At 47.8% G+C, this 25800-nt stretch overlaps 1 protein-coding gene across 2 annotated transcripts; it reads right to left on the bottom strand.

Annotated features, from left to right (window-relative positions):
• Positions 1-558: 558 nt before the first annotated feature.
• LOC140716756 (tubulin alpha chain-like) lies at positions 559-2337 on the bottom strand. Of its 2 annotated transcripts, XM_073029583.1 has the most exons (4): positions 2100-2337; positions 1857-2005; positions 1123-1286; positions 559-634 (listed from the first exon to the last, which is right to left on the bottom strand). In XM_073029583.1, the coding sequence occupies exons 1-4, from the start codon at positions 2335-2337 to the stop codon at positions 631-633; spliced, it is 555 nt and encodes a 184-aa protein (XP_072885684.1). In that variant the 3' UTR covers positions 559-630. The 2 variants fall into 2 exon arrangements, with proteins under 2 accessions (XP_072885684.1, XP_072885683.1); XM_073029582.1 differs by lacking the exon at positions 559-634 and having other exon boundaries at positions 955-1286.
• Positions 2338-25800: the final 23463 nt, after the last annotated feature.

Here is a 25800-nt window from a genome sequence, read left to right as displayed (position 1 = left end):
TGAGTTGCGCTTTTGTCCTGCTGTACATTGCATGTACTGGCTGGTTACTTGATTTTATTTATTTATTTTATTTGTTGTTTTATAGCATTGAGTACGAGCGTTGCAAACTCATTCTCGCTGCATTGCTGCATGACAAATTGTGCTGTGCACTGACAATAAAGGTATTTCAATTTCCAGGTTCGTCTCCTGCAGGGTGGCGGGGACTATACCCCTCAACAATGGTGTGAAAAGATGAACCGACATAGTGCTACATGAGTGGTTGAAAGTGTGGAAAGGCTTAGCTGGTTAAGGAATGGGAGCCAACGACTGGTTGATGTTTTATTCTTGACTAAAGATTGGGAGTCAACGCATGATTTATTGTAAAGAACTTTATTTTCTGAATAAGGACTTAGAGTCAACGAATGGTTTTTCTGTAATAATTTTATTTTGTAATATTTATGAATAAAGTATATTTTTGGGGAAAAAATCTGTCACCCCTTCAGCCTCCCGAATGGTCCGGATTTCATCAGCTCCAGCTCCAACTCCTTAGCACGGAGTGTTAGAAGCTGCTGCTGGATGGACTTCTCGTAGATGCAATCGTCAGGGAAACTGGAGATCTCCCTGCCTTGCCACATACCGCAACAGAAGCATTCAACTATCGAGAAAGAAAAGCAATTTCAAAGGCTGTTGAAATCTACCCACTGCTTTTCGCCTTTTCTCAGTCAAGCTTCTCACTGAAGCCTGGTAAAGCTAAAGCCTCTGGATCCCCACTCTGACTGTGTCTACTCCCACGACAGTAGCTCCGACAGCCCCTCCCGCATTTTAATTTGTTGTTGCCGATCAATCCTGAACGCTGATTGGCCGCTGGACAAAACTACCGCGAGTCGCTGCTCTTTCTACTCAACCGGCAAACTTTATCTCAGTTCTCCAAACCCAACAAATAAAATATCGGAACAAACATTACTTAACCACCTTTATTGACTTTATTAAACCATCAATTTCTAAATCACGAGATCTTATTCTTCCTCTCTTCTGTCCAGCTCGGCGGAATCTACCGCCACCTCTTAGTAATCCTTCTCCAGCGAGGCCATGTTCTCCCGAGCGTCTTGGAACTCTCCCTCCTCCAGCCCCTCGCCCACGTACCAGTGGACGAAGGCCCGTTTGGCGTACATCTTGTCGAACTTGAGTTTCAGCCGGGTCCAGGCCATGCAGATGGCGGTGGTGGTGCTCAGCATGCTGACGGCGCGCTGCATCTTGGCCAGGTTGCCGCCGGGCACCACGGTCGGGGGCTGGTAGTTGATGCCCACCTGTGGGAGGTAAATTTGCATCAATTATAACCTCATTCCAACCAACTACAGTAATTCCACTTCATATGCCATTGCTCAGTTGGTGCCTGCCTATTCGTGAAGCGAACACAACTCGCTGACGGGCAGACTGAAGAAACTTGCATACGGGGAATGTATTCAGGCGCGGATGGGTCTCACCTTGAAGACCAGGAACCTCCGCAGCCCCGTGCACTGGTCCGCCTGCGGGCAGAGAATGTACAACTGGATGAGCGGGGTGGGGACGAGAGGAACGTAATGGGCGTGGAATTGCCGTGTGGGCGAGCAGAAGGTGAAATATCCGTTACGGGATGAAACGAGGGAAACGGGTTAAAGAACGGCTGAGTTTTGATAGTGTCTTCAAAGGAAAGGTAAAAGAGGTTCCCGGTACGGAGGGAGATTGTGCCATGAGTTTCTCTGCAAGCGGGAGCTGCGACATTGCGAATCCTGGACCAGCCGGTGAGTTGTGGTTGCGAAGCAGAACTCAGAGACGCATACGGTATGGGATACAGTGGGAGAGGTGAGCGTGGGGCGCCCGACGATGATTTGTAGTACCAGCTTCCGGATGCGATCCAGGACCAGGTCCACGATCTCCTTTCCGATGGAACAGTAGCCCCACGCGTAGTTATTGGCCTCGTCCTCCTTGCCCGTGATGAGCTGCTCGGGGTGGAAGAGCTGCCGGTAGGTGCCGGTCCGGACCTCATCTGTGTGGGGAGAGAGGAAGCAGAGAACGGGCGAATTGAACACAGTCTCTGTTAAGTCAGCGCGAGATCAGAGTTCAATGCCCGCCGGCCTTACCGACCACGGTGGGCTCCAGGTCGATGAAGATGGTCCGAGGAACGTGCTTGCCTGCCGCCGTCCAGTTGAAGGTGTTGAAGGAGTCACCGCCCCCTCCGATGGTCTTGTCACTCGGCATCTGTCCATCCACTTGGATGCCGTGTTCCAAACAGTACAGTTCCCAGCAAGCGTTGCTGATCTGGCACCCAGCCTGGCCGACGTGGACTGAGATACTCTCGCGCTGCAGGGAAGGCAACATATGATATTAAGATACAAGGGAATCGTTTTCCAGAAGTGCACTCCCGATCTGTTTGCCAAGATATTTCTATAATAATTCCAACATATCTCCAGATGCCATTGTCCAGAGCGCCCTCGCCCCATTCGCACACTAAACTCTATCCAATCAGGATTAACTCAATGGAGCGTCCCAAGGTGTAACGATGCAGGTCTGTTCCACCCACCTCTGCAATTCATACACACTCTGCCTTCCCTTCGCCACTGGTACAGTCGTTTCCTTGGGAATAACAGACCCGCTTTTCCTGCGCATTCTCTTAGTGCGCTCTCCTCCTCCATCGCCGGGTCATTTTGGATCTCCCAGAGTTTACAGACCCGCAGTACATTTCCATTTCCCCCGGGTTCACTCAGCCTTCTCGTCCCAGCAGACATTCACTGCCCGGTTCCCGTTCCCGCTCCCGGTGCCCCGCACTCGCGCGCCTCCGATGTTTCTCCCGCGCGCTCTCACCATTTCGCTTTCCTCGAGCAGTTCTCACAGTGGCGACGCGCAGCGCCAATCGGCCCCTTTATAGTCCCCGGAAATGAACGTTGGCTTTCACTCGACCTGTGATTGGACAGAGAGGACAAAGGGGCCCCGGTTTCCGTGGGGAGCAACACCCAAAATTCGATAGTGCCCGTTGCTGATTGGTCCGTTGTGGAAAACGCTGAACAATTCAGCGGATGGCTCTCCAGCCCCTCCCCCACCTCAGTGCACCAAATTAAACCATGCGTCACCAAACTGTTGCCAATTAAATGCAACTCCAGTTAAAATACACCCAACATCTGCATTCTTTATTAATCCACATCGATTCAAACAACCAATTAAATGTAACTCCAGTTAAAATACACCAGCCAATATGTTTACCCAACATCTGCATTCTTTATTAATCCACATCGATTCAAACAGATCAAATATCACCTAGTAGCTTCAGACTAATTGGTTCTTTAGTCTCAGAACCCTTTAGTCGCACAATCCTTTACTTCCAAAAGCGTCACCTGTACTCAGATGTCTCTCTCCCTTAATAAACTCGGAGTTTCGTCTCAGGCTCATCCACAGTGCCGGGCGCGGGAGCGGGGACGGGAAGGCGGAGCGATCTCCGGGGAATGGAAACGTACCGCGTGTCTCCAAACTCCAGGCGATCCAAAACGACCCGGCGATGGGAGGGCAGGGCGCACTGAGCGGAAAAGCGGGCTTGTGATTCCTTGGGAAACGGTGGCGAAGGGAACGAGTCACCGCTGCTAATCACCTGCTAAGGAGCCTCTCTATCCATCTCTTTGCAGCCCTTTCAAACATTGCTTCATACTTCATTGCCATTTACCCAGCTTTAATTCTAATCATTGAGGATATTTCTTCTTCAAATTCCGGCGCGTGGCGTCACGCAATTACCTCGAACATAATTATCTTCATTGCCAGCAATGCAGCCGCGATTCCGGTCCTTATCCTTGCAAAGCATTTCCTTCTAGAGTCTTCCTAACCATGGACCTGTGCAGATTCATTGTTGTAATGGTACCCGCCTGTTCTGGCACATCGTTCCACATCTCCACCAACTTCCGTGTGGAAAATTTGCCCCTCAGAGCCACTTTACCTTTTCATCTTAAACCTAGACCCCCAGGTTCTACAACACCACCCGCTCCACCCCCACCCCCCGCGGGTGAAAAGGACCATCCAGTTTACACGTGCATTCTCGTGGCATTTTAATCCTCTTTACGATCATCCGCCAGCCTCCAATCATTACTGCAGCAGCAGCGCCCATCTCGATAAATCTTCGGACCATTCAATCTTACGCAATCAATGCGATCCCTAATAATCGCTAGTCTAGTTGCGATTTTTTTCCCCATTTGTATTTATTCTGGGGACGAGCAGAGTGTGAGGGAGGAGATTTGGGGGTTTGGGGATTGATGTTGAATCTGACGATACCGTGTGGAGGAACTGTTAGTTTTACTGTGAGGGAGGGAATGAGCAGATTTGATGTTCAATCTGACGTTTCCGTGTGGACGATCTGTTAGTTTTTGTTTAGTGAAGGGATTGAGGAGTTTTGATGTTCAATCTGACGTTTTCGTCTCGACGATATGTTATTTTATGTGTGGGGGAGGGGCTTGGGGAGTTTGATGTATAATCTGAAGCTACGGTGTGAAAGATCAGTTTTTGTGTTAGGGAGGGCAGTGTGGAGGTCTGATTTTCAATCTGATGTTTCCGTGTGGACGATCTGTGAGTTTTTGTCTGAGGGAGGAGATTGGGGGTTGTTTGGGGTTTGATGTTTAATCTGACATTGCCGTGTCGGCGATCTGTTAGCTTTTGTGTTAGTGAGGGGAATAGGGAGGGTTTGATGTTTAATCAGACCTTTCCGTGTGGACGATCTGTTAGTTTTTGTCCGAGGGAGGAGATTGGGGTAGGTTTATGTTCAATCTCACAATTCCCTGAGGATGATGTTAGATTTCTGTGAGGGAGGGGATTGGGGAGGTTTGATGTTCAATCTGACGTTTCCATTTGGACGATGTTAGTTCTTGTGTGAGGGAGGAAAATAGGGGTTTATGGTGCTTGATGTTCAATCTGACATTACCCTGTGGACGATCTCTTAGATCTGTGTGAGGGAGTAGATTGGGGGTTTGGGGTTTGATGTTCAATCTGACGTTTCCGTATGGACGATCTTTCAGTTTTTGTGTGAGGGAGTTGATTGGCGAGGTTTGGTGTTTGTGTCATAGGGATGACGTGGGAGCGGACCCAAATGAAAGACACAGACACTGAAGTACCAGGAACAGGACTAGGCGTGAGAAGGAAGCAAGGGAAGTGGGGAAGAAACGACACTGGACATGACACAGGCCGTGGACGAGACAAGGATTCCAGGCCTGGGCTAGGACCTGGCTAGGATAGGCACCAGGACATGGAACTGGGGACTAAGAGCCTGGGCTTGGACTCCGAGCCAGAGACTGGACAAGGACCCAGAACCTGGGTCTTGACTCGGGCTCGGACTCCAGATCTAGGCGAGGAAAAGACATGGCTACAGGATGAGGAGAGGTGACAGGACTGGACGTGAGAGTCCTGGACAGGACAAGGGAACCCCAGCACCGGGCTGGGCAAGGTACTCCTGGGCTGGACAAGGCACAAGACAAGATGAGAACACAAAGCCGTGGCTTGGACAGGACAAGGTTCTTGGACGTGGCAAGGATGGGACGAGACCCCGAAGCCTTGATTTGGTCGAGGGAGAGATAGGAACGCAGAGCCTTGGTCAAGGGAGACACAGGAACATGGAACACAGAGCCAGGACCCCTCTTTGGGTACAGGATTTAGGGCCGGGACTCATTACACAGAACACAGAGCCGGGACCCCTCCTTGGGCACAGGATGTAGGACCAGTACTCATTACACAGAATGCAGAATATGACGAGACAGTTCCCAACTCAAGGTAGCGGCAGACGGCCGGACCTATCTAGCGAAGGCGTGGACACAGAGACAGTTCAAAACAATGAAAGACAGATCCTTATCTTGCTCTGGTGGTTGAACATGACCGCAGTGAAGGTAAGGCTCCAGGCGAGGCGAGGCGAAGCAAGGATCCAGGCGAGGCAGTGAATCCTTAAAAGCAAGTTTACGGACCCTATACAGATTACGGAGGGGGAGACGCACCACCGCCATCTCCATGGCCTGGACCCGGCTGAACCTCGTTCGACAAGATGTACGCCAAGCAGGCCTTCATCCACTGGTACGTGGGCGAGGGGCTGGAGGAGGAAGAGTTCCAAGACGCTCGGGAGGACATGGGCTTGCTAGAGAAGGATTACCAAGAGGTGGCGGTAGATTCTGCCGAGCTGAACAGAAGAGAGGAAGAGGAATAATAAGACTTTGTAATTTTGAAATTGATTGTTCAATTATATTAACTATATTGTTATATACAGTATCATATTTAAGATAATAAAAATAATTAAGTTATGTCTGTTCTGACTTTTTATTTCTTGAGTCACCACAAGTTTGGGGAAACTTGGGGAAGGGTGGTGAAATGAGTAAAGGCAAATAACTGGAGAAGACGGAAGCTGAGGAGAATGGACTAGGTGTGGCCATTAGTGGTGCAAATTTGTGTCAGATGCACAGTGGCCACTTTATTAGATACACTTGCTCGTCATTGCAAATATCTAATCAGCCAATCACCAGGCAGGAATGCAATGCAAAATAGCCATTGAGATGTTCTTTTCCTTGGCAGTGACCAATTGGAGATCGACAGCTCACTCAGTTTTGCCGATTGAGTAGAAAGTTCATGAACTGGTGTCTGACAGGCCTCAAGGTGAGACCCATCCGCACCTGAATGCATACCCTTCTTATGCAGATTCTTCTGTCATAGAACCATAGAACATTACAGCACAGTAACAGACCCTTTGGGCCTTTTTGGCTGTGCCGAACCATTTTTCTGCCTAGTCCCACTGACCTGCACCTGGGCCATATCCCTCCATACACCTCTCATCCATGTACCTGTCCAAGGTTTTCTTAAATGTTAAAAGTGAGCCCACATTCACCACTGCATCTGGTAGCTCATTGCACGCTCCCACCACTCTCTGCGTGAAGAAGACCCCCAATGTTTCCTTTAAACTTTTCCCCCTTCACCCTTCACCCATGTCCTCTGGTTCTTTCCTCCCCGAGCCTCAGTGGAAAAAGCTTGGTTGCATTCACTCTATCTATACTCATCATAATTTTATATACCTCTATCAAGTGTCCCCTCATTCTTCTACGCTCCAGGTAATAAAGTCCTAACCTATTCAACCTTTCTCTATAACTCAGTTTCTCAAGTCCTGGCAACATCCTTGTAAACCTCCTCTGCACTCTTTCAACCTTATTAATATCCTTCCTGTAATTCAGAGAGCAAAACTGCACACAATACTCCACATTTGGTCTCACCAATGTCTTATACAACCTCACCATAACATTCCAACTGTTATACTCAATACTTTGATTTATAAAGGCCAACATACCAAAAGCTCTCTTTACTACCCTTATCTACCTGTGATGCCACTTTTAGGGAATTTTGTACCTGTATTCCCAGATCCCTCTGTTCTACTGCACTCCTCAGTGCCCTACCATTTACCTTGTATGTTCTACCTTGGTTATAGACAATAGACAATAGGTGCAGAAGTAGACCATTTGGCCCTTCGAGCCTGCACTGCCATTTTGAGATAATGGCTGATCATCTACTATCAATATCCCCATATCCCTTGATTCCCCTATCCATAAGATACCTATCTAGCTCCTTCTTGAAAGCATCCAGAGAATTGGCCTCCACTACCTTCTGAGGCAGTGCATTCCAGACCCCCACAACTCTCTGGGAGAAGATGTTTTTCTTTAACTCTGTCCTAAATGACCTACCCCTTATTCTCAAACCATGCCCTCTGGTACTGGACTCTCCCAGCATCTGGAACATATTTCCTGCCTCTATCTTGTCCAATCCCTTAATAATCTTATATGTTTCAATCAGATCCCCTCTCAATCTCCTTAATTCCAGCGTGTACAAGCCCAGTCTCTCTAAACTCTCTGCGTAAGACAGTCCAGACATCTCAGGAATTAACCTCATGAATCTACGCTGCACTTCCTCTACAGCCAGGATGTCCTTCCTTAACCCTGGAGACCAAAACTGTACACAATACTCCAGGTGTGGTCTCACCAGGGCTCTGTACAAATGCAAGAGGATTTCCTTGCTCTTGTACTCAATTCTCTTTGTAATAAAGGCCAACATTCCATTAGCCTTCTTCACTGCCTGCTGCACTTGCTCATTCACCTTCAGTGACTGATGACCAAGGACTCCTAGATCTCTTTGTATTTCTCCCTTACCTAACTCTACACCATTCAGATAATAATCTGCCTTCCTGTTCTTACTCCCAAAGTGGATAACCTCACACTTATTCACATTAAACGTCATCTGCCAAGTATCTGCCCACTCACCCAGCCTATCCAAGTCACCCTGAGTTCTCTTAACATCCTCATCACATGTCACACTGCCACCCAGCTTAGTATCATCAGCAAATTTGCTGATGTTATTCTTAATGCCTTCATCTAAATCGTTGATGTAAATTGTAAACAGCTGTGGTCCCAATACCGAACCCTGTGGCACCCCACTAGACACCACCTGCCATTCTGAGAAACACCCATTCACCGCTACCCTTTGCTTTCTATCTGCCAACCAGTTTTCTATCCATGTCAATGTCTTCCCCCCGATGCCCTGAGCTTTGATTTTACCCACCAATCTCCTATGTGGGACCTTATCAAATGCCTTCTGAAAATCGAGGTACACTACATTCACTGGATCTCCTCTGTTTAACTTCCTGGTTACATCCTCGAAAAACTCCAACAGATTAGTCAAGCATGATTTACCCTTGGTAAATCCATGCTGGCTCGGCCCAATCCTATCACTGCTATCTAGATATGCCACTATTTCATCTTTAATAATGGACTCTAGCATCTTCCCCACCACCAATGTCAGGCTGACAGGTCGATAGTTCTCTGTTTTCTCCCTCCCTCCTTTCTTAAAAAGTGGGATAACATTAGCCATTCTCCAATCCTCAGGAACTGATCCTGAATCTAAGGAACATTCGAAAATGATTACCAATGCATCCGCAATTTCCAGGGCCACCTCCTGTAGTACCCTAGGATGCAGACCATCTGGACCTGGGGATTTGTCAGCCTTCAGTCCCATCAGTCTACTCATCACCGTTTCCTTCCTAATGTCAATCTGTTTCATTTCCTCTGTTACCCTATGTCCTTGGCCCATCCATACATCTGGGAGATTGCTTGTGTCTTCCTTAGTGAAGTCAGATCTAAAGTACTCATTAAATTCTTCTGCCATTTCTCTGTTTCCCATAACAATTTCACCCAATTCATTCTTCAAGGGCCCAACATTGTTCTTAACTATCTTCTTTCTCTTCACATACCTAAAAAAGCTTTTGCTATCCTCCTTTATATTCCTGGCTAGCTTGCGTTCGTACCTCATTTTTTCTCCCCGTATTGCCTTTTTAGTTAAGTTCTGTTGTTCCTTAAAAACTTCCCAATCATCTGTCCTCCCACTCACCTTAGCTCTGTCATACTTTTTTTTTAATGCTATGCAATCTCTGACTTCCTTTGTCAACCACTGTGGCCCCTTTCCCCCCTTTGAATCCTTCCTTCTCCAGAGGATGAACTGATTTTGCACCTTGTGCATTATTCCCAAGAATACCTGCCATTGCTGTTCCACTGTCTTTTCTGCTAGGATATCCGTCCAGTCAACTTTGGCCAGCTCCTCCCTCATGACTCCATAGTTTCCCTTGTTCAACTGCAACACTGACACCTCTGAGCTGCCCTTATCCTTCTCAAATTGCAGATAGAAACTTATCATATTGGACGAACTGTTAGTTCTTCTGTGAGGGAGGAGATTGGGGGCTGTTTGGGATTTGCTTAACCTGACCGTTCTGTGTGGACGATCTGTTAGTTTTTGTGTGAGGGAGGGGATTGGATGGTGTTGGTGTTGGGGTTTGATGTTTAATCAGACATTTCCGTGTGGACGATCTGTTAGTTTTTGTGTTAGGCAGGGGATTCGGGTGGTCTGATGTTCAATCTGACATTTCCGTGTGGATGATCGGACAGTTTTTGTATAAGGGAGGGTTTTGGAAGGGGTTTGGTGTTGTATGTTTAATCTGACGTTTCCATGTGGACGATCTTTTCGCTTTTTTGTGAGGGAGGGGGCGGGGGTGGTTGGTGTTTGAAGTTTAATCTGACTCTTCCGTGTGGACGATCTGTTAGTTTTTGCGCGAGGGAGGGGATTGATGGGGTTTGGGGATTGAGGTTCAATCTGACGATTCCGTGTGGATTATCTGTTAGTTTTTTGTGTGAGTGAGGGGACAGGGGGTGGGGTTTGGCGTTTAATCTTTAATCTGACATTGCCGTGTGGACGATCTGTTAGTTTTTGTGTGAGGGAGGAGATTGGGTTTTTTAAAAAATTCCTTTATTACAAATATCAGTGCCATACAATATATACAAAACAGTGACTAACGCAATTACTTCACTACAAATAGACAATAGACACTACACCAAAATGTTCCCATCTCAATCAATAATGGCATTCACACCCGCGGAGCCCAACCGTCTCGGAACGCCTCTAAGGTCACCGTGGACTGCGCGTGTTCCTGTTGAATATTCATCCGATCACGAACATATCACGAATGATCCCCTAAACATTGCCAGGCAGTCTGCTCGGGGAGATCCTCCCGCCACCCGTTTCCAAGACCCTCGGATGGCTGATTTCACCAGCTCCAGGAGCAAATTAACAAGGACATCCTCATCCCTCCTTAATGGATGACCATATATAAATAGGGTGGGGCTAAAATGCAACCAGAAGGCGAGAAGCAGCCCACGTAAATACGCAAAAAGGGGCTGCAGCCTCACACACTCCAGGTACATGTGGTACACGGTCTCCTCCAGCCCACAGAAGTGACATGCGGGTGGGAGATCTATGTACAAACTAAAGAACTTATTACAGGGCACCGCTCTACGCAGCACCCTCCAGCCGAGATCCCCAAGATGCATGGAAAGTACTCCCTCGTAAAGGGACTTGCATTGGGGACCCCCTGACCTCCAGGTTGAAAGACCGACTGCCATGGCATGTCGGGACGGTGGACAAGGACGAGGAAGTAGAGGGTGTGGAGAAGCAGCCCATACAGATACCTCCTACTTGTATCCCTGAATGGGATTGTGGGTGTCCAGGAGAGACGTCTCAAGTTGTGTGGACTCGGCTCTCAGATAAGGTTGCGGGGCCTGGGCCCGACAAGCAGCTCAGCCTGAGTAGGGCAAGTGTCGGCCAGGACTCCGCCTCTGCCAGAGGAGGGGATTCCCGGCCTGGGGCAACCACGTTCCAGACTCTCAATAAGTCCTGAGGTAAACCGGGCAGACTCCGCAAATTAGCACGGCTGATGCCCGCCGGTGGTAGCCGCATCTCTTCGTGAAGACAGCAGCCCCTCCAGAGGAAGAATGTCGCCAACTCGTGCCACCTGGGAGGGTGCTCGGCATACAGGAATCTCTGCAGAGTCCTGAGGCGGAGAGCCACAAGTCACGTACGTACACACGCCAGTGACTGTCCGCCCTCTCCCACTGGGAGACTCAAGACCGCTGCAGAGACCCAGTGCTTCCTGTTACCCCAGAAGAAGTCTACTAACTTCTTCTGCATTCTCGCAACAAACGGGGCAGGAGGGGCCAAGGTGACCATCCGGTACCACAGCCTGGAGGCCACCAGCTGGTTTATGACCACCACCCTGCCTCGATAGGAAAGCACCCTGAGAAGGCCTGACCAGAGCCCCAGCCGGGGCATGACTTTCGTCTCCAGGTCCTGCCAGTTCACCAGCCAGGTCTCCCCAGAAGGACTCAGGTAGACTCCTAGATAGAGGAGACGTCTAGTGCTCCACTCATAAGCTCTCATCTCCTCCGGCAGGGAGTCCACCTGACACTGACCCACTAAGAGTCCGGAACATTTTGCCCAGTTGATCCTAGCGGAGGATGCCGCCGAGAAAACTTCTTGGCACTCGCGCATCCTCCACAGGTCATTGGGATCTGTCATCATGTGGAGTACGTCGTCGGCGTAGGCCGAGAGGACGACCTCCATGCCCGGTTCATGCAGAACCAGACCTGTCAGCCTTCGCCGTAGGAGGCTCAGGAATGGCTCAACACAGATCGCGTACAATTGACCGGACATGGGGCATCCCTGATGTACTCCTCTTCTGAAGGGTATGGGCTTGTTAAGATCCATTGATCTTAACAAGGCACTCTGTGGCAGAGTATAGAAGCCGAACTCGGGCCACAAAGTGTGGTCCGAGCCCAAAGGCCTGCAGAGTGCCCACCAGGAAACTGTGGTCTACCCGGTCAAACGCCTTCTCCTGATCAAGAGAAAGAAACGCTGTCGGGGACCCAGTCTCCAGTTGCAAGTGGATCAGGTCCCGTACTAGGTGGACATTGTCCTGGACGGAGCGGCCCGGGACTGTGTAAGATTGGTCAGGATGGATCACCTGTCTCATTACTGAACCAAAACGGTTGGCCATTGTCCGGGCGAAGATTTTGTAGTCCGCGCACACGAGGGAGACCGGGCGCCAGTTCATTAGCAGGCGGTCTCCCTTCTTGGGTAGTAGAACCACAAAAGCTCTCCGACATGAGAGGGGCATTTCCCCAGTGGCTAGGTTCTCCCCTAGAACAAGGTTGTAATCACCCCCCCCCCAGGACATCCAAAAAAGCATGATAAAACTCTACACTCAGACCATCTAAACCAGGGGATTTACCCCTCCGGAGTTGCCGAAGGGCAGTAGACAGCTCCTCCCGAGTCAGGGGAAAGTCCAGACGCGCTGCGCCCTCTAGGCTGACCTTAGGCACATCTTTCCAGACCTCATTGCAAGTCTCTGTATTTGACGGATCTGGTGAGAATAGGACCGATAGAATGAGCAGACTTCTTTGTTAATTTCATCGGGGTCCGTGATGGAGGAGCCATCAGCAGCCAATAACTCCACTAGCTGCTTTTGAACTCCCCGCCACTTCTCCAGCGAGTAGAAGAAGGGAGAGCCGCGGTCCAAATCTTGCAGTATTTGGATCCGTGACCTCACATATGCACCTTGGGACTGCTGGAGCTGCAGATTCCTTAGAGAATCCTTCTTCTCCTGGTATTCCTGCGGTAGCTGTTGGTCCTCAGCGGTCGGACCAAGACGGGATTCTATGTCAAGCAACGCTCTCTCAAGCCGCTCAATCTCAGAGCCCCGCCTCTTTTTCGACCCCATAGTGTATCCCGACATAAAAACCCGATGTGGGCTTTGCCCTCATCCCACCACAGCCGTAAAGAGCAGAACTCCCTCTGTCTCTCTCTGACCAAGAACGCTCGGAACGAATCCCGGAATCGGCTGTCCTCCAGCAGCCGGTTGTTAAAATGCCAATACCCTGATCCCACTCGAGGGTGCAGAGGAGTAAATTCCATCCACACAAGGTGATGATCCGAGCACGAAACCGGCCGCATGGAGGACGCAGACACGCAGGAGACATAAGCCCGATAGATATACAGGCGGTCTATCCGGGAACCTCCCTCTCTAGATCTTCTGGAGAAGGCGCTGGAGTCGGGGTGAAGATTCCGCCAGCTGTCCACCAAGTCAAAGGAGCCGACTAGCTCCTTTAACTTTTTTGCAGATGCTGGGTCGCGTTGGAGGCCCGAGCGGTCCTCCACCTCGAGGGTACAGTTGAAGTCTCCCCCGAGGATGACGCAGTCCCCAGGATTGATGGAACTAAGCAGAGTGGGCAGCTGACAGAATAGGCGCGTCTGCATCACCCGCGCCTCGGAGCATACGCATTTATAAAATGCAGAGGTACTCCATCCAGGCACACAGCCAGGTGGAGCAGACGGCCTGGCACAACATCTTGGACTCTTACGATTTCTGGCTGGAAGGTCGAGGTCAACAGAATCGCCACCCCGCTAGAGTTGGAGCTGAGGTGGCTCATGTAGACCCCGCCCTGCCACTCCAGCAGCCAAGAAGGCTTGTCCCCCGGGATGGTATGGGTTTCCTGCAGGAAACTCACCGCAAATCTCCCATCCCTGAGGATTGTTATATCTGTGGAGAGAGCCCTTGCTACCGTTTACATTTAGACCAGCTATGGTAAGTTTCATGGCAGAAGCACACTAGGCCTCAGCACCAGCACCCTTCCCGCTGAGAGCGGAAGCGCCCTCAACCACACTACTCCGAAGAAAACCAAGAATTTTTTTTTGCTTTCCGGGCCCGACTGGTACCATTGCTACCCTGTGACCCACCACCTCCCAAAGGAGCGAGGCTGCTTTTCACTCTGATTTCCCTCACCAGATCATCCAGGAAAGATTTCAGCTGCCGCCTGTCATTCCCCAACACAGCATTCCTCTTCCCCTTCCCCTTCCGTCTGAGGATGACTCGCAGGGACTTCACGAGCCTCAGCATGCTAGACCAGCGAAGCGAGGCTAGTTTAGGCCGATGCTTTGCACCCTCAGAGGTGAGAATTAACTCTCTAATCTCCTCCACATGTATCAATGGGGATTTCTCAGGAGGGGCGAGGAAGTCCATTGACTCGCTATCAAAGGAGTCTCCCTCCAACCCCTCACTGCAAATAGATCCCCCATCTTCCTCCTCGTGTGTTCTAATAGGTGGCTGCACTTGTGACCCACACTACGCAGCGGGTCCCTCACTCATACCTTCCTGCTCCACCGTCGCATCAGTCTTATCCACAGTAACGACAATGGAGGGATAATCCCCAGAGATTCCTTGCAGGCCATTAGTTGATGGGGTTGGCATGCAGAGGATATGACAGGTATGAAGGGGACCCCAGTAGCTCTGGTCCAACAGATTCACCGGCAGCCTGATGCTGACAGTGAGAGAGCTTGGCCTCCTCTCCGTTCATATTATTCAATACACTTGCCTCCAGGGAGGCGCTTACTACCAAGTCCTGCGTGGAGGGCTCCAGGTCTGTCTTAGTTGTGCAAACAGGCCTAGCACTAGCTTCCTGCACAACCACACCACCTACCACAGGAGTGGTGGCTACATCTGGGGATTCAGGGTTAGAACCAACCTCTACCCGGATTCCCACCCCTTCCTGGGACTCCCCCGCATCTACATTCCCTGCCCTCTTGGGGGTACATTCGCTTCTCCTCTTCAAGCCGGAGGAGCACACAGGTGCGGGATTCACGATGAAGCAGTACTCTCCGCTTCCACCACCCCGTCCAACGGTGCACTTCCCCAAGTCTCCCGCTCCACTTCAGGGCAAATGGGAGTGAGCTCTGCGGTTTCGGGGGCCGACTTCTTAGAGTATTTGGACTTCTTCGCTTTCTTGCCCCGCACAGGCTCCACCCCGTCCCTCGCCTGAGCCTCCTTGCACCTAGCCTCAAGATCTCCACAGGGGCAGGAGCAAGGACTGAAACAGACGTAGGAATAGGGGCAGGGGCAGGAGCAGGGGCAGGCGCAGATGCAGGCGCAGGAATGGGATCGGGGCAGAGGTAGCTGGGGCACTGGTGCCCGAAGTGGACTCCCTAGGGTTTCCGGTATTAGGACAGTCCTTCCGAAAGTGCCCCACCTCCCAGCACGCATGGCACCGTGGGCGCTCAGAGCTCCAATACACCTGATAGTCTACCCCTCGTCCCGGACAGTAAACCTTTATTAAGTTCAAATAAAGGTGACCTGCCAATTGTCTTCAGTGAGGGATTGTTCAAACTGCGGAGTCTGATGGAAGAAGCCATGAGAGCAAAAGCAGTATTATAAAACAAAAACGATTCAGTGATGTACTGTTTCCAGAACAATATAGGATTTAAAACCAAGTATGAAAACTTTAAAATCAATTCAAAGAGAAACAGGAAGATTTGCAGAGTGCCAAGCACAGGAGTAACACGTTTCCCTCATTCTGGTTTAAGTTAAAAGTCTAGCTGCGGCATTCTCAATGAGTTGAAGTTTGTCGATAGGTTGGTTTGGAAGGCCAGAGAAAAGTGCATTCTTGTCATCTAGTCTGTTCAATGCAAAGGTGTGAATGAGTCAAAGTCAAGTTTATTGTCTTTGCCAAGTCTGAGTATGCACAGGTTCAATGAAAACATTGCCTGCAGCAGCATCACAGGACAGATCATCAGATACACAGCTTTCACATGTGAGGCAGAAATATAACATGGAACATAGAGAAGCACAATGCAGGAACAGGCTCTTCGATCCATGGTGCTGTGTTGGACAACGTCATTACCTCATTAAACACGTTCTTTCTGCCTATACAACGTCCATAGAAACGGTTTATTATTGTTCCATCTCCAGTGAAAGTCATTGTTGTGCATGGCATTGATAGTGGTCATTTCATTTCAACAGCACAAGGGAAAACAATAAGAGAAGCCATAATCAAGTGTGACCGTTACAGAGAAAGTGGTGTGCAGGCAGACAGTGAGAAGCAATGGCCACAACCAGATAGATGGTGAGGTCTAGTGCATCTTGCTGTGTTATAACAGCAGGGTAGAGACTGTCATTGAGCCTGATATGATGTGATTTTAGGGTTTTGGATTCCGACCCTGGGGGGGGGGAGGGAGAAGAGACAATGATGTGCTTCATCCTGTGCAGAGTGGGGTGGAGGGAGCAAAGTGTCAAACGTTCCTTCTAATTATTACCCGATGCAAGAACACACTGTACTACGGAAGGTAAAGCAACAGCTTTTTTTAATTAGTAGCTCGCTACTGGAGAGAGCTCTCTCCAGGCCCACAGCAACCCGTTCCGAGGGTCTCTCTATTCGCACACAGATAGAGTTTTTTTTATACCCTTTCTGTCACGTATCAGGAAACAATTTTCTAGCTACCCCACAGTCACATGCCCAGCAACAGTGGTAGTTTAAGACAAAGACCCTTTGGTTGCCTTAATAGGCCAAAGGTCATCAACCACAGACAATGTGCATGATGGGATCATCTGTCGTAGTTCCATTTTTTGGACAGTATTGCCACATCCCGTTCTGCAGGTGCACAAGCCAGCAGAGCTCAGCTTGAAATCTAATTTTTACCTGTCAGCAGAACATATTAGCCCTTTACTATCTCATTCCCTCCTTTTGATCATCTCATGACAACACAATTAAATTGGGGCTGAAAACAGTGCCGCTAATTTGGTAGTGAAAGCCTTGCAGCAATGTTTAAACATGTCTACGGTACACAACACACAATGATAATCACGACAAGAATGACTAACTCATGTGGGAAATAAGAGGCCCATGATTCCCCTAGCAATCAACTGAGCCACCCTTCTCCCGCGGACCCTTGCCTAAAACTATCTAATGGCTCATGAATCTCTAGAATCGCGTGGCAGATGTTATAGGACTCATCCCTGACATGGGTGATGTACTTATCTCCAACTATGGCACACACCCCTCCCTGCTGTGCTAACTGGCAGTCCACAGCATACCGGGTCTGCAGAGCGTAAAGCCGAAGTTCTGCCATTTCTTGGTTGATTGCCTCCAGGCCCTCCATTATGCTGTTCCTCGATGCCGTCAGCCTTCAGACGGGGTAGTTTCGATTCCTGGCAGCTATGGCCCCTGCAGTTCCCCCAAGGGAGAACGTGCTGAGCCAGCCATAGCCTACCGCCAGTCCCAGAGTGGTCGGGTCCTTATAATCCGCACAAAATTCTTTACTGATGGATCGAGCCACCAGTTGTTGTCAAATGTGAGCTTCCTGTGGGCAAGGAACGGTGAGAGGGCTGATCGTTCCAACTGCGAATAGTGGAGGCTGAACATTGGTAGCCGTGGTATAGGTTCCGTTAAAGAGGAACACGCATCTGTTCTTTGCCCCATAGCATGTGGAAGTGTCAGAAAATAATTTCTGATACCAGATATTTTCAGCACGGTATATTGGGGTGAAAGCAGGTGACATTTTCCCTTTAGAACTGTGGGTCCGATTACAATAACCACATACGTACTGACGCCCTTTGGGTACAGAAACACATGAAAACTTCACTCTTTTTATTCCGTAATCATGATTCACACTGCCTTTCAATGCAGGGGATGTTCTTAGGGACTTTAACAACTACACTCCCCCATCCTATTCTTCAGTAATCGGTCTACCCGAAGGAACAGAAGGCAGCCAACCAGCGAAGTTTTTTGAGGGCTGGCTGCCTAATTTCCTTGATTTGGAAACCAAGGCTGGACACATTAAAGTGGAAAGAGCTCACCGTACGCTGGGCTCCAAAACCAGGCCCAGGCCAATGCCCTTGACCCATCCTCGTCCGGTTCCATAATTTCCGTGATAAGCAAAGAGTGATGGAGGCTTCGTGACACCGCGGGACTGATGGCCAGGCTTTAATATGAGGGATTCAGGCTTATGTTTTTTTTCAAGATTTTTCGGCAGCCGTTATTCGGAAGCGCAAGGAATTCGACCAGGTAAAGAAGTGGCTGAGAGAATCCGGAATCCAGTACTGTATGCTGAAAATCACCTACAACGGGACCACCAAGATATGTGATTCTCCTGGCAAAGCTAAAACCTTTGTGGACACATTGGGCTAAAGAATGTATACAGTATGTTATGTAGCCCTGGTTATGGATGATAACATGCTCGATGGTCGCTTTATTTTACCTTCTCATTACTCGACGGCAAGATCTCTTATAGGATGGGTAACGTGTTCGTTTTGATTAAACTAGCGGTGCTGCTCCAGCCTGAAGGAGTTTAAACATGACGGTAGCAAATCGGTGGATTGATAAATTATGCCCTGTTTTCATTTTTGACTATGTTAAATGCCACATTGGCAGTGGAGGCAGAATATGAGGTGCTAGAAGGTTCAGATATCCCCTTTAAGTCTGGGGTAAGTCCTCTTGTTCAGCGCTGTTAGCGCTTTGTTTTTGTGTGTGTGTGTGTGTGTGTGTGTGTGTGTGTGTGTGTGTGTGTGTGTGTGTGTGTGTGTGTGTGTGTGTGTGTGTGTGTGTGTGTGTGTGTGTGTGTTTTTAATTTACTTATTGCTGCTCAGCTGATCTTAAGTCGGGTTTTTCCCCCCTTCGGAGTCACATGATTGTTATAAAGGGTTATGACCAGTAATATATTACAATTGTGCACTTGGAACATTAAGGGGAGTCATTCACCAATCAAGAGAAAGAAAATCCCACTAATCCTATCCACCCTGAGAAAGGAAAGGGTGGATAGAGCCTTATTGCAGGAGACTCATTTAAATGATAAAGAACATCTAAAACTGCAACAGAGTGGATTTGATCAAGTCTCTTTTTCATCTCTTAATACCAGGAGTAGGGGGAGGGGGGTGGCCATTTTAATTATGAAGAACTTGCCTTTTAAGTTATTACACTGCATTATGGATAAGGATGGGAGATCTGTGATTGATATATGGAGAGGAATACGGTATTCTCAATGTTTACTGCCCTCCAGCTCATCCTCTCAAATTCCTAATAGATGCTTTTCCCAACTTACAAGCTTTTCAATACAAAATATTATTGTAGGTGGGGATTTTAATTGTCTCAAGGACCCATTGATGGACAGAGTGCCTAGTGGTCCCCCATTTCTCTCCTCACGGTTGTTAGGGTTAATGTTAGGGTTAATTCGAGACTGCCATTACAGGTCAGGAGTGGCTCACGTAATGCGAGGGAGGGGGGAAGCGAAACTGGGGACTCCGCTACACCGAAACTACTAGTGTCACGCGATTCAGTAAACAAAAGAAACAGGTAACTCGTGAGTGTATGGCGTCGGGCCAATAAGATGGACACAAGTGCCCGATATTACCTAATATGTAGCGGGGGGTTGTGCTGGGGGGAAAAGGGATATAAATAAGAGCAGATTGTAAGGGGAGGTCGGAACGCGCCTTCTCCAGCGACTCCGTCGATTCGCTGTGCCAGTTACGAATTCTGCAATAAACCCAAGTTTTGTAATATTCCGGTGTTGGTTGTCTCTCTTCCTAAACGAACACAGGGCAGAATTTCAAGCCCAACATTTGGTGACCCCGACGTGGGGAGGGAGAGACAACACAGGCTGGCGGGTCCGACAGCAGACAACTTGCGGCCGCAAGCTCGACTAAGGTCAGGAAGTGCCTGTTATATCGAAGACTTCCACTAGATAGTTAAATCACTGAGTTAGATCTTGTCTGCTGACGGATCCTCACCAACCCCAAATTACCCTGGGAGAGATCATTCCCGGTGCAGAATCGTGACTGGTAAGTACTAACTCTTATCTGTTTTTAGGAAGATCCTCCGCCCGTGGAAAAGTCTTCTGAGTGAGGGTACCCGCCGCCCACGAAGGGCATAAAAGTCTCAGGAGTGAGGAGGAGAAGAGAAAAGTGTCGCGGTACACCGTAGTACACAGGGATACTGACGGCGCCTACCTTAGACTGGTTGTTAAGAGGAGAAATCTCCCACGCGAAGGTCAGGTTTTGAAAGGCGACCGTCCCACATTTGATCCTCTCTGTGTACTAGGGAGCCATGGAGCACTTCAATTTCGAGTTACCGAAACTCAGACATTTGTGTGTTGAGTAACAGAGTATATGAGAGTTTTTAGAAATATGGTAAAATTGATAACTGTGCGAGTTCAATAATCTAACAGTGAGCAGCCGCAGGGGTCGGACACCATCAAGGTAGGAGTGGAAGTGTTCCTCCGAGGCCCGGGGAAGCTCACCTGGAACGGAAAACGGTGGCATGGTCCATACCCTGTCACCGAGGTCTCCAACAGGGCATTAAAAGGTAAGAAGGGAGGGGGACAATAACTGGCATCATTTTCTACTGGCTAAATAAAACCTTTGGTAAGTGGGGAGCGTTTCCGGGACAGTCGGCTCTAGGACTGTCTATTTCAATTGCTATCTTTATTACGTGTGGTTGTTGTTGCGGGACTATAGATCGAGCCTTGACCGGAAAGGATGGACCTCCACCGGCGTACCAGGCACCCTTGTTCCCGGTGGAAGGGGAGGACACGGCCCTCCCGGAAAGCGGACGCGCTATGGGAGGACACGGACTGAAATGGACCATGGCAAGGGGGGGATTGTGAATTTGTTCTTGAATAAGTTTTCTGAAATGTTGCATGCTACTTGTAAAAATTGCGGATGTTTAGGGAACCCCTACCCATATTTTGTGACCCTAGGTCGGACAAATCAGGATAAGCAAATAGGGAGGACACGCCAAAGAGTGCCGGGGGACGCTCACCTCCCTGCCTGATCCCGGCAGCCGCGGAAAAGCTTGTAAGGGATGTGGCCTCTGGGAGGCCAAGGGAGGGAGTGTTAGGGTTAATGTTAGGGTTAATTCGAGACTGCCATTACAGGTCAGGAGTGGCTCACGTAATGCGAGGGAGGGGGGAAGCGAAACTGGGGACTCCGCTACACCGAAACTACTAGTGTCACGCGATTCAGTAAACAAAAGAAACAGGTAACTCGTGAGTGTATGGCGTCGGGCCAATAAGATGGACACAAGTGCCCGATATTACCTAATATGTAGCGGGGGTTGTGCTGGGGGGAAAAGGGATATAAATAAGAGCAGATTGTAAGGGGAGGTCGGAACACGCCTTCTCCAGCGACTCCGAGGATTCGCTGTGCCAGTTACGAATTCTGCAATAAACCCAAGTTTTGTAATATTCCGGTGTTGGTTGTCTCTCTTCCTAAACGAACACAGGGCAGAATTTCAAGCCCAACACGGTCCAATCAAATCATGGGCTTATGTGGAGAACTAGGACTTGTGGATGTCTGGAGGTTGTTACATCCCTTAGACAAGGACTTCACATTTTTTTCTAATCCACACAAGTATTACACCAGAATAGACTTTTTTCTAACCCCCAAAATGCTCCTAGATTTAATTGTATCCTGCACAATTGGAAATATTGCTATTTCTGACCATGCAGCAGTATATTTAAATACTATGCCCAAAGATAATTCAGCACAATCTAGACATCGGAGCCTGACATTGGTGGTGGGGAAGATGCTAGAGTCCATTATTAAGGATGAAATAGTGGCATATCTAGATAGCAGTGATAGGATTGGGCCGAGCCAGCATGGATTTACCAAGGGTAAATCATGTTTGACTAATCTGTTGGAGTTTTTCGAGGATGTAACCAGGAAGTTAGACGGGGGAGATCCAGTGGATGTAGTGTACCTCGATTTCCAGAAGGCATTTGATAAGGTCCCACATAGAAGATTGGTGGGTAAAATCAAAGCTCAGGGCATCGGGGGGAAGACATTGACATGGATAGAAAACTGGTTGGCAGATAGAAAGCAAAGGGTAGCGGTGAATGGGTGTTTCTCAGAATGGCAGGTGGTGACTAGTGGGGTGCCACAGGGCTCGGTATTGGGACCACAGCTGTTTACCATTTATGTTAACGATTTGGATGAAGGCATAGAAAATAACATCAGCAAATTTACCGATGATACTAAGCTGGGCGGCAGTGTGACGTGATGAGGATGTTAGGAGAATTCAGGGTGACTTGGATAGGCTGAGTGAGTGGGCAGATACTTGGCAGATGACGTTTAATGTGAATAAGTGTGAGGTTATCCACTTTGGGAGTAAGAACAGGAAGGCAGATTATTATCTGAATGGTGTAGAGTTAGGTAAGGGAGAAATACAAAGAGATCTAGGAGTCCTTGTTCATCAGTCACTGAAGGTGAATGAGCAAGTGCAGCAGGCAGTGAAGAAGGCTAATGGAATGTTGGCCTTTATTACAAAGAGAATTGAGTACAAGAGCAAGGAAATCCTCTTGCATTTGTACAGAGCCCTGGTGAGACCACACCTGGAGTATTGTGTATAGTTTTGGTCTCCAGGGTTAAGGAAGGACATCCTGGCTGTAGAGGAAGTGCAGCGTAGATTCACGAGGTTAATTCCTGGGATGTCTGGACTGTCTTACGCAGAGAGGTTAGAGAGACTGGGCTTGTACACGCTGGAATTAAGGAGATTGAGAGGGGATCTGATTGAAACATATAAGATTATTAAGGGATTGGACAAGATAGAGGCAGGAAATATGTTCCAGATGCTGGGAGAGTCCAGTACCAGAGGGCATGGTTTGAGAATAAGGGGTAGGTCATTTAGGACAGAGTTAAGGAAAAACTTCTTCTCCCAGAGAGTTGTGGGGGTCTGGAATGCACTGCCTCAGAAGGTAGTTGAGGCCAATTCTCTGGATGCTTTCAAGAAGGAGCTAGATAGGTATCTTATGGATAGGGGAATCAAGGGATATGGGGACAAGGCAGGAATCGGGTATTGATAGTAATTGATTAGCCATGATCTCAAAATGGCGGTGCAGGCTCGAAGGACCGAATGGTCTACTTCTGCACCTATTGTCTATTGAATCCTTTTATTCTAAAAGATAATAAATTTATAGACTACTTTACTTCCAAATTCAAAACTTTCCAATCTATTAATTCCAAATCAGCTAGTAGTTCATCGATGCTCTGGGAAACCACTAAGGTCTATGCAAGGGGATTAATTATCTCCTACTCTGCTAGTAAGAAGCGACAAGTTGTGGAACAACAGTGCCTAGTGGAGGCAAGGATTGCGGCAGCTGAAAAGGATTATATTATTAAGCTTTCTGCAGCCATGTTACAGAATATCACAGCCCTACGCTGTACACTAAACTTTTTACTTACACAAGCAGCCAAAAGAAAATTTGACATTTGCTAAACAACGATTGTTTGAACATGGTGAAAAACCAGGTAGGTATTTGGCTTATTTAGCTATTAAGAAAAATGCCTCTCAGACCATTGTTTCAATTGTTGTGTTTAAGAATTTTTATTCTAAACTGTATCAATCTGAGCAATGTAATGATGGGCAATCTAGGATGGAGTCCTATTTCAGGAATGTAGATCTCCTAGGCATTTCTTCTGAACAAGAGTCCGTCCTCAATGCTCCGTTATCTATACATGAGATACAGGAAGCTGTGAGACAGCTCCAAAGTGGGAAGGCCCCTGGTCCTAATGGACTCACTAGTGAATTCTATAGGGTTATTAACAGAGCCTATGCTAAACATGTTCAATCATGCATTTAATTCTGGTCTCCTCCCACCATCATTGAGAGAAGCTAATATCTCCCTAATTCTTAAGAAAGGAAAGAGCCCTGAAGATTGTGCCCCCTACAGGCCTATTTCATTGTTAAATGTTGACTTTAAAATCTTATCTAAAACCTTAGCATTGCGATTAGAAACTGTGTTACTTTTATCATAAAACAGGATCAAACGGGTTTTGTAAACAGCTGTTGATCATCTAACAATATCAGAAGATTACTTAATGTGATTCAGGCATGTCAGCAACTGGCAGTGGTTTCCTTAGATGCAGAAAAGGCCTTTGATCGTGTCAAATGGCCATATCTTTTTTCACTTTAGAACGATTTGCTTTGGGCAATAATTTTATTAAGTGAGTGAAGGTTCTTTATAATGACCCTTTGGCTGCGATTCTCACTAGTGGTATTAGGTCGGATAATTTTAGTATTCTGAGGGGCAGCCGATAGGGCTGCCCTTTATCACCACTACTTTTCACACTAGTGATCGAGCCATTGGCTGAGCCTATTCGGCTCCAGACATAGGACTACAGTCACATAAAATTACATTGTATGCGGATGATGCTCTAATTTTCTTATCAAACCCTGCTATATCAGTGCACCACCTTATACAATGCATCAATTCATTCAGTGCCTTTTCAGGTTATAAAATCAGCTTTACTAAATCAGAGGCTATGCCTCTGGGGAATCTGCAGCAGGTACCTGACACTCAGGGTGTTTTCCCCTTTAAATGGTTGCAGACAGGTTTTGTTTACTTGGGCATATTTATCACACCTATGTTTGATCAATTGTTCAAAGCTAACTTTACACAGTTATTTGACAAAGTCAAACAGGGTCATGAGTGATGGAGCACTCTTCCCATTTCTTGGCTTGGCCAAATATCCTTGCTCAAAATGAACATTCTTCCTCGTCTCCTCTACCCAATACGAATGATTCCAGTCATTTTTACCCAACAAATACTTTAAAAAATAAATGGCTGGTTTGTTTCTTTCATCTGGAACAAAAAAAGACCCTGTATTAAAATGTCTAATTTACAGCTTCCCAGTAGTCTAGGGGGTCTGGATTTTCCAGACATCAAAAAATATCAATTAAGTTCCTTTTTATCTTAAGTGGTTGATTGGGTTTGCAGGGACCCCTCCTCAATTTGGCTAGACATTGAAGCTTCACAAGCAAAATACCCTCTTATCAATTTGCTTTTCCTCAATAAGATGAAACTAGTTAAGGAATATTGTCGCAATCCAATAACAATTGACGCAGTCAGGGATTGGAGGGTGGTGCGACAAATGGAGGGCAACACAGCGAAAGTATCAGCATTCACTCCAATAACCGGCAGTCCAGATTTTCAGCCTGGCATAATGGATTCTGGATATAAACTTGGGATTTCTAAGGGTATTTTCCATCTAGGAGATTTGTTTGATGAAGGAACGATGATGTCTTTTAGTCAAATAGTACAGAAATTTAACATGCCCAACAAGGACTTTCGTCATTTCTTTCAGATAAGAGATTATATACAGAAAAAGAACATCATTGTTAACTGATTTCTCTAGTTCTGACATAGAAAAGAGGGTGTTTTGTTCTAAGGGTGAAGTCTCCATTAGTACTTTTTACAGCATCCTGAGGGAATGTTCTTGTGGAGAGGCTGAGCAGCTGGGAAGGGTCTGGGAGGAAGAGCTGGGAGTAGAAATTACAGCTGAAAACATGGGAAAACATCTGTGATAATGCAAAGAAGATTTTAGTTTGTAATAGAACCAAAGCATTGCAACTCAAAATTCTGCATAGAGCCCATCTGATTCCAGATCATCTCTCAAAATTTAAGACAGGGGTTTCTCCAATGTGTTCTAAATGTAAAGTAAATACTGGAACTTTCACACACAGTTTTTTGACTTGTCCCAAACTTCAGGCATACTGGAGTGATATTTTGGGTGAAATGGAAAAGATTCTGAAGATGAGCTTGAACTGGACCCAATGTCTTTTCTCTTAGGCTGACCCAGCAGTCGTATTATTAATG

The sequence above is a fragment of the Hemitrygon akajei genome, chromosome 26 (genome assembly GCF_048418815.1).
Source record: "Hemitrygon akajei chromosome 26, sHemAka1.3, whole genome shotgun sequence".
Lineage (NCBI taxonomy): Eukaryota > Metazoa > Chordata > Chondrichthyes > Myliobatiformes > Dasyatidae > Hemitrygon > Hemitrygon akajei.
This window is presented reverse-complemented; position numbering and strand designations above follow the sequence as displayed.

Excerpts from the sequence above, each read along its gene's own strand:
- LOC140716756 (XM_073029582.1), bottom strand. The coding sequence starts at position 2,337 with ATGTTGCCTTCCCTGCAGCGCGAGAGTATCTCAGTCCACGTCGGCCAG. Across the intron at positions 2,006-2,099 it reads CCTGGAGCCCACCGTGGTCG|ATGAGGTCCGGACCGGCACC; the intron begins GTAAGGCCGGCG and ends CTCCCCACACAG. Across the intron at positions 1,287-1,856 it reads TGGATCGCATCCGGAAGCTG|GTGGGCATCAACTACCAGCC; the intron begins GTACTACAAATC and ends TACCTCCCACAG.